Raw genomic sequence first — 14926 nt, 5'->3', positions numbered from 1 at the left:
CATAGACATGTGTCAGATCAATTAAGAAGAAAACTTGATGATAAGTTGAGTCAAATGATCCTAATAGGATATCATTCAGGTAGAGGATACAAGTTGTTCGACCCAGTGAACAAGCAAGCAGTGATCAACAGGGATGTGATCATAGATGAACTCAAGGAATGAGATTGGACTGAAAATATGAAGAAAGATTCAGTGAGAATCTTGTGTGAAGAACCAATAAGTGAATTCAAAAGAGAATTTTGACAAGAAGAATTCAGAGGTCAAGCAAGCGCAAGCAGACCTCGAAGAATAAGACACATGCCTGCAAGATTGCAAGAATATGTGATTACATCATATTATGTGATCGATAATGAAGATGAGATGGAACATTATACTTTCTATGCATATGTCGAACCAGTTAATGCAATTGAGGCATTAAAAGATTCGAAGTGGATGGAAGCAATGAACAAGGAACTAAAGTCTGTTGAAGAAAACAACACATGGTCACTTGTCGAATTACCTCAAGGGAAGAAGGAAATCAATGTGAAGTGGGTATACAAGGTGAAGTGTAATCTCAAAGGAGAAGTGAATCAACGCAAGGCAACACTTGTGGCGAAAATATTTCTTGAAAAAGAAGGAATCAACTTTGATGAAGTTTTTGAACCTGTTGCTAGGATTGAAACAATTAGGTTGGTTGTTGGTCTAGTGAACGTGAAAAACTGACACATTTTTCAGATGGATGTGAAATGTGCATTCCTGAATGACCCCTGTAGCGGGGAAAATCTGATATCGAAGCCATGGGATTGACTCGAATCAATATTTCAGTGAAAGTCGCCACCGCGCTTTTATTATTTCCAAAGGAAAAGGGAAAAGAACGAAAAAAACCAAAGTTTGTTTTTTTTAAAACAAAAGGAAGAGATCTTAGGTACGGGTGTTGCTTATACAAGGGGAAGGTTTTAAGCACCCCTCATATCTGTGGTACTCCACAGGAACCTTTTTGAAAATCTGTGTGTGTGTGCTAAAAAACGGTTTGTTTTATTTTTAAAATAAGCTCGGCAAAGCGTTAAGCTTTGGGCCTACATACCTCCTCGGTGCAATGGAGAAGTCAGAGCTAATGTAGTTCCGCTTTTGGGAAAAACGTTTTTAAAACGAATAAACACTTTGTTGTCGTTAGAGAGAAATACTCAGCCATTGATCTTGAGCATGAGAACAAACAAATTCTTTGCATCGCAAATGAAAGAAGGGCGCCAACTCGGATAAAATCAACGAGTATGCCACTAGCTCTCTCACGCGGAAAAGATCTCGTTATTATCAATCAATTTCAAAATCGTGGGGTATAACCACTCGTTTCGACAATTAACGGTGTCTAAACTTTTGAAGAAAAGCCACTAAGGGCGAAAGATATTTTTTGAGAAAAGGTTTTGAAAAGGTTGCAAACATAAGAAGGTTTTTGAAAAAGGGAGAAGATTTTGAAAATTTAAGAATGGGAAGGAGATGAAGAGGCTATCCTATTGCGTAAAATAAAAGCTAAGGAAAGAAACGGTCTAACCAAATAAGAAGCCAACACTTGACATTAAGAGTCAATGTAGTTTTCCCATCCTTTGGATTTATCAATACCAACACATTAACACTTGGGGATCCACATGAACTTATTGTCTTAGCACCACTTTGCATTAAACACATTAAGGTTCTGACGAAAATCGGGCAGAGTAACGGCTGTTTTCGGGTAAAATCCTTATTTCAATGCCTTGGAATTAACCATCAAGGGCTTTCAAGGAAATACCTGCACACAAAAACATACAACAGCACAATGCCAGACAGACAGAACAATCACAGGATAATAATAGAATGAGTCCAAAGGTACTAGGTCCATAAGTCCGAATCTCCAAAGTGCTAGGGATAGTAACCGATAGTCCAAAGAGAGCCTTATGTATTTTTTAGATTTTGGTTATTTATTAGTGTTTTAGCGAAAAAATAAAGTATGGTCCAAGTGGACAAAAGAAAAATAACGGAAACATAAACATATGTCCAAGTGGACAAAGAGAAAATGACGGAAGGTAAATATGATGAAATGATAAAGTAAAGCGATAAGGCGAGAAATATAAAGAGCGGTAATATAAAGAGCGGTATAGTAAAGGTGCGGAAATTAAAGTTAGTTGTTAAATGTTAAAGATAACCATCTTGAAACTTGTCAAGTATGTTATCAAAGTTAGTAGGAAGATCTATGGTGAGTGAATGATGTACTCGGATTTAAAGTCAATGGGGCTTATCAGAAGCTTGATAAAATCATAGCGACTACACGATAAAAACCTCCACAAGTCTTAAATCAACCGCATACAATTCTCTTCCATGTTTGATCTTTTTATCGAGTCGGGACAAATGTAGGAGAGTTCTCCATGTATCAAGAGCATCAATCAAAAGAAACAAGAAGGAGAAGAAGAAATGATCTAGCCTTTATCAAGAATCCATAGAATTCTCTAGATATTAAGGCTTTCATCGATCAAGAGAAAATAAGATGAAAAAGATAAGAATAGAAACAAATTGATCTAGTCTTTATCAAGAATCCATAGAATTCTCAAGATATTAAGACTTTCATCGATCAAAAGCAAATAAGATGAAAAGATAATAAGGAAAACAAATTGATCTAGTCTTTATCAAGAATCCATAGAATTCTCAAGATATTAAGACTTTCATCGATCAAAAGAAAAAAAGGAGAAGAAGAAGATAAAATGCATAAAGATAATCAACTCACACTATCATTAATATCATTCATCTAATATTATGGATTAGGTCATTTCAAACCTATCAACATCCTAGATCCAATGATATTAATGAAGTGGAGGAAGTAGGAAGCCAAAACAAGCATAAAAAAGGCAAAAAAACACATTCTGCCAGCAGGAAATCGATTTCATGCAGAGGGAAATCGATTTCCATAAGGCAGTTTTCAAAAAAAACAAGTTACGTACAGCATGAAATCGATTTGAGCCTTAAGGAAATCGATTTGACCAGTGCAAATTTCAGCAAAAACAACATTTAAAGGCATAAAACTTGACTTAAGCAAACATACAAACACCTTATGATCACATATCAATTGGAGCACGAATTTTCCATCAAATCACCATCAAATAGCACCAATATAGCATCAAAGATGCATCACACACAAGCAACAAAGATCTACATCATGATATACAAAAAGGATGAAGAAAATTACCAAATCTTGAACAAAACTTAGATCTACTTCAAGAATCACCAACACAAATCTTGATCTCTCAACAATTGAAGAAAAAAGAGTGAAATAGATGGTGGTTTAGCTCAAAGTTTGTGAGGTTCAAGATGTGACTCACAAACTTTATGAAAGAACAAAGAGCTTTGGTGAATTTGGTAGGGATGAGGAGAGAAATTGCAAGGGGTTTTTTGGCTCTCAAAAGCTTGAGAAATGAGAGAGTAGTGGGCTCTATTTATAGGATGAGAGCAAGAGTAGTGGTAGTTTGGTCTTTTTGCATTTGGAAATTAGCTTGTGTTTAATTGGTGATTAAAGTGGCAATTAAATGGTAAAAAGTGGTAAAATGGGGTTTAAGTGGGTTTAATGAAGGGATTAATTTTGATGAGGTGGAAAATTGGTAAAATGATCAAAAATAATCAAAGAAAAAGGTGCCAAAATGATGTCAAGCTTCCCTCCTTATATTTTTGAATTTTGCCTTAAGGAAATCGATTTCCCCAGGAGTGAAATCGATTTCACTCTGTTCCAGAAGAGAATTTGGCGCAAAATACACTAGGGAAATCGATTTACCCAGGAGGGAAATCGATTTCATGCTGTCCAGAATGTGATTTTGTTGAAGATTGCTGCAGGGAAATCGATTTACCCAGTAGGGAAATCGATTTCATCAGTCCAAAACATGAAAAATGCCTTGTTTATTGCATGTCTTGGCTTGGTACCTACAAAACAAAAGTCTACAAAGAAATAAAGCAATGTTTTTGGTATTTGGGTTAGTATAAAACAAATAAAAAGCTAGAAATGCTCGATGGTTCCCCTCAAAGGAAAAATGATACCTCAAGGTTGTGATCTTGATTGATGATTGAAATGCAAATGATGTATGATCTTAGGGTCAAAAATTGGGGTATGACAGATGCCCCTATTTAAGTTTCTTCTTTCCGGAGATGTGAGGGTTAAAATCCTCAGCTCGACGTAATTGAAGAGACTTAAATATAAAATACACAATTTTTGAACCTAAGGTATAATGCGATGCTAATGGATGCATCAAGTATGCTTATGAAAATAGAGGGGGAATATAATGCCACTGGGGGGAACAAAAGGAATGAGCGATAGACTCGAATGAAAGGAGTGGCTAGGGAAACAAGATACTACTGGTTATCCGTCAGGGTGACAAGAAATATCCAGCAATACTTAGAAAGGGAGGGATAAAACCCAAGTTAGAAGTGTAGTAAGAACGTCTAAGAGTGGCATTAGACAATGAAAATCAACAGAGATATTCAAAAGTGGCATTGAATGAACTCTGGAACACAAACATATTGGGTAGAAACGTCTAAAAGTGGCATTAGACGACACCAACCATCAGAGACATTCAAGAGTGGCATTGAATGAATCTGAAAAAGGGCCCAAACTCTGAGGAAACAGCGGAGACATCCAATAGTTGTTTTGGATGGAAGGAGACCAACAAGATTCAATAGTGGCTTTGAATGCAAAAGGAGACCTACAAACCCGAAGATACGACAGAGACGTTCAACAGTAGCTTTGAACAAAAGGAATCCAAACTCTGGAAAACATCGGGAACAATCCAATAGTAGCTTTAGACAAAAATGGAAACCAAAGAGATTCAATAGTGGCTTTGAATGCAAAATGGAAACCTGAACCCGAAAATACATCAGAGGCGTTCAACAGTAGCTTTGAACAAAATGGAAACCAATTCGGAAAATTTGAGCAACCATTCAGGAGTGGCAATGGATGGAAAACAAACTCAATAAACATCCAATAGTGGCATTGGACAAAAAGAATGTTATTCCAGCTCAAAGACATGAACGTCATTCAATAGTAGCTTTGAAGGAGGTGAGAAACATTTTAATGGGGATTGTGACATCCAATAGTGGCTTTGGATAAAAAGTGAGAAATAACATGTCCAAGAGTAGCATTGGACAGAGAGAAAAGTTTACACATCCAAGAGTAGCATTGGACGGAAATAGAAACAGGCAGACGAACATCTACTTTGGTATGTGCCAAGTAAGTTGGACTTAGATCTCAAGGTAAAATGTTGATAACAACAGGACCTCGGAGAATGTAAATGAGTATGAAATTTGTTTCAATGCATGATGTTGAATTTTTCTATGCATGATATATGATCAATGCAATGCAATTGTTTGTGACAACTGAGGGAGACTCTTTTGTGAGGCAAGATTAAAACTCTGATTCCTCAACACGAGAACTCTGCCAATTCTGCTTACGAAGAAGATGCTTGGACATACTTCTATTATACTGGTAACTGTATCAAATCGATGATCCTTTGAGAAGGGCTGATAAAACTGCTTGGGGATTGCTGAAGAATATTGCCCCTGATTGACTAATTGTTGCAAGTTAACTGATCATGGCTTCAGTTGAAATGTACTGGGGATGAACTGATCATGGCTTCAATTCTTGAAATGCAAGTTGGGATGGCTTGCCCCAGTATAAGTCTTGAAAGGATATTCTAATCCACAAATCTTGACTGAACATCTGAACAACAGGATCTTGAAATAACATGCCCCTGATAGGATCACTGATCAAGTTTCTCGACTGTTTGAACTTCCTGAAAGATGAGTGCTTACTTGCAAACAAACTGTTCATTCAAGAATGGTAATTTTAATGCAATGCTCAAAGAATATTTTTGAAATCAAAATCATTTTTTGAAAGATGTTATTGATGTAAAGAAAATGGAATCAACTAGTCAAAACATAAAGGTTCCGACATTCAAAGTGAAAGATAAAACAAAGATATGATATCAAAGCAAATGATTGGCAAATCTCATGGGAGTCAGCTTACGCAACCTTGTTGTAGTATGCTTTCAAACAAACCTTGCCTCAATTAGGTCTTTTAAAGGTTGTAACGTGGCCAGGTTCACGGTTTAAGAAACAAACGATATAAGGCTCAAAATTTGATTGTTCCCACCCCCTTCGTGATGATCTCCAGTCCTACAACTCAGTTAATTCAACTTATGCATTCAGGTTCCAAGAGACTTCTGGAATTGCACCTTTGATAATGATGATAGTTCACAAGCAAAGAGAACTTTTGAGATTGCAGTCACTTCTTCCTTTTTGTTGTCACAACATTTTGTTGCTTGAGGAATTTATTGACTTCTCTTTTTTCATCTTTTTCTTTTGATATCCCTAACTTTTGCCTGAACTGTTTATTTTTGATCTTACAGTCAGCGGGATGCCCTTATTTTTGCCTAAGTCATCATTTTTGGTTTTGACTTAGCAGGCTTTTCTTTGTATATATATATTTTTTTGATACATTTTTTTGAAAGATAGTGACTGCCTTGCTTAATGATTAAGATGAACCATCATTGGCTTTTAATTGACATCTCCAACATTTCTTTGATGTATGCGGAGCAAAGCTTGCGATTGAAGCACTTGTTGAAAGGTGTACTGAATGATTCTCTTAAAATAGAATGCACAGCCAAATTAACTGAGAACTACCCTGCCCCAGGTTAAAAATACGGTTTTTTCATACAGAAAGAAACTCCAACTTCGAAGGCTCAGAGGGGTTGACAAGGGATTAACTTCCTTATTTCTCCAGTGTTTGGGAATTGAAACAATGCCTGTACATCATCAGCAAAGTTTTTATTTGAAAGCATACAGTTCAACAACTTGGGTATTTCGTTGTCATCATCCTCCCTCCAATCTTTGCATAAAACACAAGTTTGATAGAGAAAGCAAATGGAAGAAAAAGTTTTGTAAAAGAAAGCACAGACATAGTATATGTGAATGAATTCAAAATATGCAATGCTCATTTCATTAAAATCACCATTCAGAAACAAACAAAGTCTAAAAGTAAACAGTACAATAAAGGAAAAGCAAACAGTACAGAAACAAAGCCTAGTGACTAATCAGCAACAAAGATGAGCTATCTTGTCTGAAACACTTGGCTTTAGGAATATCTGGCTTTGATCTGTCTTCAGCCACTCTGTTCTGGCAAAGGATTAGTGACAACATTGGGACCCATATCCCTGAAAGATAGCATCTTTGCTCTAACCAACTCTTGCACTAAGGCCTTCAAAGCATAGCAGCCTTCTAAATCATGGCCAGCACCACCCTGATGAAATTCACAATGAAGATCAGGCCGAAATCCTCTTGAGGGGGGATTTCGAGGAGGCGGCATAGCTCTTGTTGTAATCAACCCTTTCTGGACCAAAGCAGGATACAGTTCTGTATAAGTCATGGGAATAGGATCATAAGTTGTCCTACCACGATTCTGATTCTGATTAGCAACCTGAGATTGAGGAACTTGAACTTGCACAGGAGCGACAGCGGCTACATAAGGTTGATCCCCATTTTGAGGTTTACGACGAGATCCCCTTCTATCATCAGACACAGCATTAGTCTCATTCTCCTTCTTCTTGTGGAAGTTTCCATAAGGTTTCTTCGATCCACCAGAGGATTCAGCAACATTAGCAACTTTCCCATTCTTGATTCCTTCTTCGAGTCTCTGGCCAATAGTAACCAAATCTGTGAAATTTGAGGACACACTTCCAATCATTTTCTCCCAGTAGAAAGGGGAGAGAGTATCCATGAACATTCCAGTCAATTCTTTCTCAGCAAGTGGTGGTTCAACTTGGGAAGCCAATTCTCTCCAACGTTGAGCATATTCCTTGAAAGATTCTTTTTCCTTCTGAGCCATGTTTTGCAATTGTCGGCGATCAGGTGCCATATCCAGATTATACTTATACTGCTTCATGAAAGCATCAGTCAGATCTTGGAAGCAATGAATGTGATTACTCTCAAGTCCCATATACCATTTCAGTGAAGCTCCACTCAAACTATCCTGAAAGCAATGGATAAGCAATTTATCATTCTGGGTATAAGCAGCCATTTTGCGATAGTACATGGTCAAATGGCTTCTTGGGCAAGTGTTCCCCTTATACTTCTCAAACTCAGGAGTCTTGAATTTTGCAGGCATGACAAAGTTGGAAACCAGACACATATTCTCAGCAGCAACCCCAAAGTAATCATTTCCTTCCATGGCTCTCAGGCGCTTTTCTAAAGTATGATACTGCTCTTTGACATCTTCAATATCTCCAGCATCTCCTTGACTTCCATTCTGGGAACGGGCAGCTTGATATTCAAACAGAGGATTCACATAAGTAGGCTGAGCAACAGTGTGCACAATAGGCTGAGATTCAGTGAAGACAGGAGCATGAAAAACTTGGTTTGAAGCTTGACCAATCACAAGTTGTGAAGATTGACCAATACCAGGAGTCTTCTCATAGGGAGGAGTGTAACCAGGTGGCAAACCAAACTCAGGCCATGTAGAAGGTGGTTTTTGAGTAGGTTGAGGGTCAACATCAGCACTTGAGACTTCAACAATGACAGTCTTTTGAGGCGGTTCTCCTCTAGCAATCAAAACTTGTAGCATTTCAGTTAACTTGGTCATGCCTGACTTCAATTCTTCAATTTCCATTCTGACCTCTGCATTGTGTTGCTCTTGGTATTCCATTCTCAATCTGACGTTGGCTCTAGTTCCGTACTTGTGTGGAGGAATCAGCTTGACGGTAGACAGACAAACTCTGAAGATGGAGACAGACAAAGATAAGTTTTCTGGACAACCTGGATGTATGTATGCAAATGATGCAATTGCTTTTTTTTTATTTGTTTGATTTTCAAGGAATTCAAGTTATTAACTTGTAAACATCAAAACGTGAAGGAGGTAAATCCTATACTGGATCAAAGCTTTGATCAAGTTATCATCAAGATCAATCATCCATTTTGGTGGATTAAGGTTTTCACCCTATCGACACCCAAGATCCATTGAGTTTGATGAAACTTATGATGTTTACAAAGAAAGAACTATGAGTTCCTTGGAAATCAAATGAATGCATGGATGCATGGTTTATGCATCAATCACAATCAAGATCACACACGGTCACACAAACAGGGTTCAAAGGTTCGACGTCACGAGCATGGAGTCAAAGTTAAGAACCACCCACAAAGGTATGAACTAGGGAATTTTGTACCTGCCGAACGGGTTCTACTAAGGTACCCAGAGTTTTCAATCTTCTATCGGATACTACCGGCACGCACAATTGCTCATAGGCGCCAATAATATGCCTAAAAAGACCTCGTCTGAGCGTAGCATCGCATGACAACAAGCTCAAATTGGTACTTGATCTTGTTTCTGCACTACATCCTAAAAAGGCTTAGATTGGTTAAAAGGGTTCTAGGTCATTCAGCTTCTACGGACACTCACTATTGAAAATAATAGCGTTATCACGATGATTCGTAACAACCTCTACTACCTTCCATGAGGCCTCCACTGATTGGGGTTCCACCATATGACGCTCATGGTAAGGATTGCTCCTGTCATGCGACTATTGGTCTTACCACCTCCTATCTCAAGTTACTCACCAAAGTTCGGGTTAGAACTTTATCTCATCACAGAGGAACCATCGAGCACCAAAAAGAAAAAAAAGAAGATAAACAAACAAAGCACACAGCAATATATACAGATAAAAACACACAGATAAACAAAAATAGGCTTAACACACTTAAAACTGGATCCCCAGTGAAGTCGCCATTTTTCTGTAGCGGGGAAAATCTGATATCGAAGCCATGGGATTGACTCGAATCAATATTTCAGTGAAAGTCGCCACCGCGCTTTTATTATTTCCAAAGGAAAAGGGAAAAGAACGAAAAAAACCAAAGTTTGTTTTTTTTAAAACAAAAGGAAGAGATCTTAGGTACGGGTGTTGCTTATACAAGGGGAAGGTTTTAAGCACCCCTCATATCTGTGGTACTCCACAGGAACCTTTTTGAAAATCTGTGTGTGTGTGCTAAAAAACGGTTTGTTTTATTTTTAAAATAAGCTCGGCAAAGCGTTAAGCTTTGGGCCTACATACCTCCTCGGTGCAATGGAGAAGTCAGAGCTAATGTAGTTCCGCTTTTGGGAAAAACGTTTTTAAAACGAATAAACACTTTGTTGTCGTTAGAGAGAAATACTCAGCCATTGATCTTGAGCATGAGAACAAACAAATTCTTTGCATCGCAAATGAAAGAAGGGCGCCAACTCGGATAAAATCAACGAGTATGCCACTAGCTCTCTCACGCGGAAAAGATCTCGTTATTATCAATCAATTTCAAAATCGTGGGGTATAACCACTCGTTTCGACAATTAACGGTGTCTAAACTTTTGAAGAAAAGCCACTAAGGGCGAAAGATATTTTTTGAGAAAAGGTTTTGAAAAGGTTGCAAACATAAGAAGGTTTTTGAAAAAGGGAGAAGATTTTGAAAATTTAAGAATGGGAAGGAGATGAAGAGGCTATCCTATTGCGTAAAATAAAAGCTAAGGAAAGAAACGGTCTAACCAAATAAGAAGCCAACACTTGACATTAAGAGTCAATGTAGTTTTCCCATCCTTTGGATTTATCAATACCAACACATTAACACTTGGGGATCCACATGAACTTATTGTCTTAGCACCACTTTGCATTAAACACATTAAGGTTCTGACGAAAATCGGGCAGAGTAACGGCTGTTTTCGGGTAAAATCCTTATTTCAATGCCTTGGAATTAACCATCAAGGGCTTTCAAGGAAATACCTGCACACAAAAACATACAACAGCACAATGCCAGACAGACAGAACAATCACAGGATAATAATAGAATGAGTCCAAAGGTACTAGGTCCATAAGTCCGAATCTCCAAAGTGCTAGGGATAGTAACCGATAGTCCAAAGAGAGCCTTATGTATTTTTTAGATTTTGGTTATTTATTAGTGTTTTAGCGAAAAAATAAAGTATGGTCCAAGTGGACAAAAGAAAAATAACGGAAACATAAACATATGTCCAAGTGGACAAAGAGAAAATGACGGAAGGTAAATATGATGAAATGATAAAGTAAAGCGATAAGGCGAGAAATATAAAGAGCGGTAATATAAAGAGCGGTATAGTAAAGGTGCGGAAATTAAAGTTAGTTGTTAAATGTTAAAGATAACCATCTTGAAACTTGTCAAGTATGTTATCAAAGTTAGTAGGAAGATCTATGGTGAGTGAATGATGTACTCGGATTTAAAGTCAATGGGGCTTATCAGAAGCTTGATAAAATCATAGCGACTACACGATAAAAACCTCCACAAGTCTTAAATCAACCGCATACAATTCTCTTCCATGTTTGATCTTTTTATCGAGTCGGGACAAATGTAGGAGAGTTCTCCATGTATCAAGAGCATCAATCAAAAGAAACAAGAAGGAGAAGAAGAAATGATCTAGCCTTTATCAAGAATCCATAGAATTCTCTAGATATTAAGGCTTTCATCGATCAAGAGAAAATAAGATGAAAAAGATAAGAATAGAAACAAATTGATCTAGTCTTTATCAAGAATCCATAGAATTCTCAAGATATTAAGACTTTCATCGATCAAAAGCAAATAAGATGAAAAGATAATAAGGAAAACAAATTGATCTAGTCTTTATCAAGAATCCATAGAATTCTCAAGATATTAAGACTTTCATCGATCAAAAGAAAAAAAGGAGAAGAAGAAGATAAAATGCATAAAGATAATCAACTCACACTATCATTAATATCATTCATCTAATATTATGGATTAGGTCATTTCAAACCTATCAACATCCTAGATCCAATGATATTAATGAAGTGGAGGAAGTAGGAAGCCAAAACAAGCATAAAAAAGGCAAAAAAACACATTCTGCCAGCAGGAAATCGATTTCATGCAGAGGGAAATCGATTTCCATAAGGCAGTTTTCAAAAAAAACAAGTTACGTACAGCATGAAATCGATTTGAGCCTTAAGGAAATCGATTTGACCAGTGCAAATTTCAGCAAAAACAACATTTAAAGGCATAAAACTTGACTTAAGCAAACATACAAACACCTTATGATCACATATCAATTGGAGCACGAATTTTCCATCAAATCACCATCAAATAGCACCAATATAGCATCAAAGATGCATCACACACAAGCAACAAAGATCTACATCATGATATACAAAAAGGATGAAGAAAATTACCAAATCTTGAACAAAACTTAGATCTACTTCAAGAATCACCAACACAAATCTTGATCTCTCAACAATTGAAGAAAAAAGAGTGAAATAGATGGTGGTTTAGCTCAAAGTTTGTGAGGTTCAAGATGTGACTCACAAACTTTATGAAAGAACAAAGAGCTTTGGTGAATTTGGTAGGGATGAGGAGAGAAATTGCAAGGGGTTTTTTGGCTCTCAAAAGCTTGAGAAATGAGAGAGTAGTGGGCTCTATTTATAGGATGAGAGCAAGAGTAGTGGTAGTTTGGTCTTTTTGCATTTGGAAATTAGCTTGTGTTTAATTGGTGATTAAAGTGGCAATTAAATGGTAAAAAGTGGTAAAATGGGGTTTAAGTGGGTTTAATGAAGGGATTAATTTTGATGAGGTGGAAAATTGGTAAAATGATCAAAAATAATCAAAGAAAAAGGTGCCAAAATGATGTCAAGCTTCCCTCCTTATATTTTTGAATTTTGCCTTAAGGAAATCGATTTCCCCAGGAGTGAAATCGATTTCACTCTGTTCCAGAAGAGAATTTGGCGCAAAATACACTAGGGAAATCGATTTACCCAGGAGGGAAATCGATTTCATGCTGTCCAGAATGTGATTTTGTTGAAGATTGCTGCAGGGAAATCGATTTACCCAGTAGGGAAATCGATTTCATCAGTCCAAAACATGAAAAATGCCTTGTTTATTGCATGTCTTGGCTTGGTACCTACAAAACAAAAGTCTACAAAGAAATAAAGCAATGTTTTTGGTATTTGGGTTAGTATAAAACAAATAAAAAGCTAGAAATGCTCGATGGTTCCCATCAAAGGAAAAATGATACCTCAAGGTTGTGATCTTGATTGATGATTGAAATGCAAATGATGTATGATCTTAGGGTCAAAAATTGGGGTATGACAACCCCTTGGATGAAGAAGTTTATGTTGCACAACTAGTTATATTTGGGAAACAAGGAGAAGAAATAAAGGTGTACAGATTGCATAAAGCCCTATATGGACTTAAGCAAGCTCAAAGAGCTTGGAATAAGAAGATTGATAGTTTTCTATGAGAGAAGGAGTCTGTGAAGTACATAATTGAGCATGGAGTATATGTAAAAAGAATCCATAGTGAATTTTTTATAATATGTCTCTATGTTGATGACTTGTTAATAACATGTAGCTGCAAGAAAGATATCGAAGACTACAACGGTGATTTTAGCAAGGAATTCGAAATTTCTGATCATGGCGTCATTTCATATTTTCTTGGCATCGAATTCTGCAAGAATAGTAGAGGATTGATGATACGTTAAAGAAGATACGCAAGTGAAATACTCAAGAGATTTGAGATGGAAGAATGCAACTCGACTTTGACACTTGCTGAACCAAGACTGCAACTATCGAAAGACTCAAAAGAAGATGATGTCGACCTAACACCGTACAAAAAACTTATTGGGTCATTAAGATACCTTTTTCACACAAGGCCTGACTTAGCATACAGTGTAGGCATGGGGAGTAGATTCACGCAGAAGTCAAAGGTATCACACCTAGAAGCAACGAAGAGGATACTAAAGTATATGAAAGGAACTCTCGACTATGACATTCTGTTTCCTGCAACAGATGAAGAACAAGAATGCAAGCTAGTGGATTACACCGACTCAAGTTGGTATAGTGATGTTGAGGATAGAAAATCCATAGCTGGTTATGTGTTTATGTTAGGTGGTGCTCTAGTTGTTTGGAGTTCGAGAAAAGAACCAGTAGTAGCACTATCATCGTGTGAAGCAAAATACATAGTTGTTTATCTTTGTGCATGTCTAGCAACATGGATGGTGAATCTAGTCGAAGAATCATGTAGAAATTACCATGAAATATGTCAGCTATCAATCTGACGAAGAACCCGATAACACATGGAAAAAGCAAGCACGTCAAAATAAGGTTTCATTATCTTTGAGATCAGGTAGCATATGAAAAAAATGAACTTGGAACACTGTAGAACTGAGAATCAGATTACGGACACCATGACAAAAAGAGTGCAAGTCAAAGTATTTAAGAGACTAAGGGCTATGATGAATGTAGATAGCTTAGACACAATGAATTAGGTGATGTGTTGAGATTGTAATTCCTTGTGTCGAAGCAGGGTTGCTCGACAGAAACAAGTTTGTATCGAATAGCCTAACATGAGTGTCGATTTGTAGTTGTCGAAATGTCGAAGGAGTTGCCTCGACATAATTTCGACTTAAGCATAATTTTATAGTGTTAGCAGAATTAGATATTTTGGACTTTTGTATTTTAGGATTTGCTTAGGGAGCAAACAAACCCAAAATATATAAGTAGGGAGTAACCCCTAATATTGTAAACTTGAACATTTTCCGTTGAAAAGAATAAAATCACAGTTTGTGAGCAGAGAGAAACTTTGCAGAAAATCTTCATTTCTTTCCCTTATTTTGTTTAAACCCTAATTCACATTTCTTCCTCAATTCGTCTTTTATTTTTTTTCATTAAAATTGTTGTGCAGATTCATCTTGTAACTAAGGTTGGTTGAATCACTCAAGTAAAGAGTAAAAAACAAAAAATTTTGATCGAGTTGATTGAATCTTGTTCATCAAAATTGATTAGGAATTTTCCCTATATTTGATGTAATTCCAACATTGTCTCAAGTAAAATTTTTTTTAAGTATAAAATTAAATATAAACTTATAATTTATTTGTGAAAGAATAATATCATTA

The 14926-nt window shown here is 36.8% G+C and overlaps 1 protein-coding gene across 1 annotated transcript; it reads right to left on the bottom strand.

The window, feature by feature from the left end:
- Positions 1-423: 423 nt before the first annotated feature.
- LOC131610502 (uncharacterized) lies at positions 424-12976 on the bottom strand. Its single transcript, XM_058882465.1, has 2 exons — positions 12210-12976; positions 424-8753 (listed from the first exon to the last, which is right to left on the bottom strand). The coding sequence occupies exon 2, from the start codon at positions 8681-8683 to the stop codon at positions 7145-7147; it is 1539 nt and encodes a 512-aa protein (XP_058738448.1). The 5' UTR covers positions 8684-8753; positions 12210-12976; the 3' UTR covers positions 424-7144.
- Positions 12977-14926: the final 1950 nt, after the last annotated feature.

Source organism: Vicia villosa, linkage group LG6 (genome assembly GCF_029867415.1).
Source record: "Vicia villosa cultivar HV-30 ecotype Madison, WI linkage group LG6, Vvil1.0, whole genome shotgun sequence".
In the NCBI taxonomy this organism is placed as follows: Eukaryota; Viridiplantae; Streptophyta; class Magnoliopsida; order Fabales; family Fabaceae; genus Vicia; species Vicia villosa.
The sequence above is the reverse complement of the archived record's forward strand: the minus strand, read 5'-3'. Positions and strand labels throughout refer to the sequence as shown.

What these genes read in the sequence shown, in the direction of transcription:
- LOC131610502 (XM_058882465.1), bottom strand. Translation starts at nt 8,683, where the DNA reads ATGGAATACCAAGAGCAACACAATGCAGAGGTCAGAATGGAAATTGAA.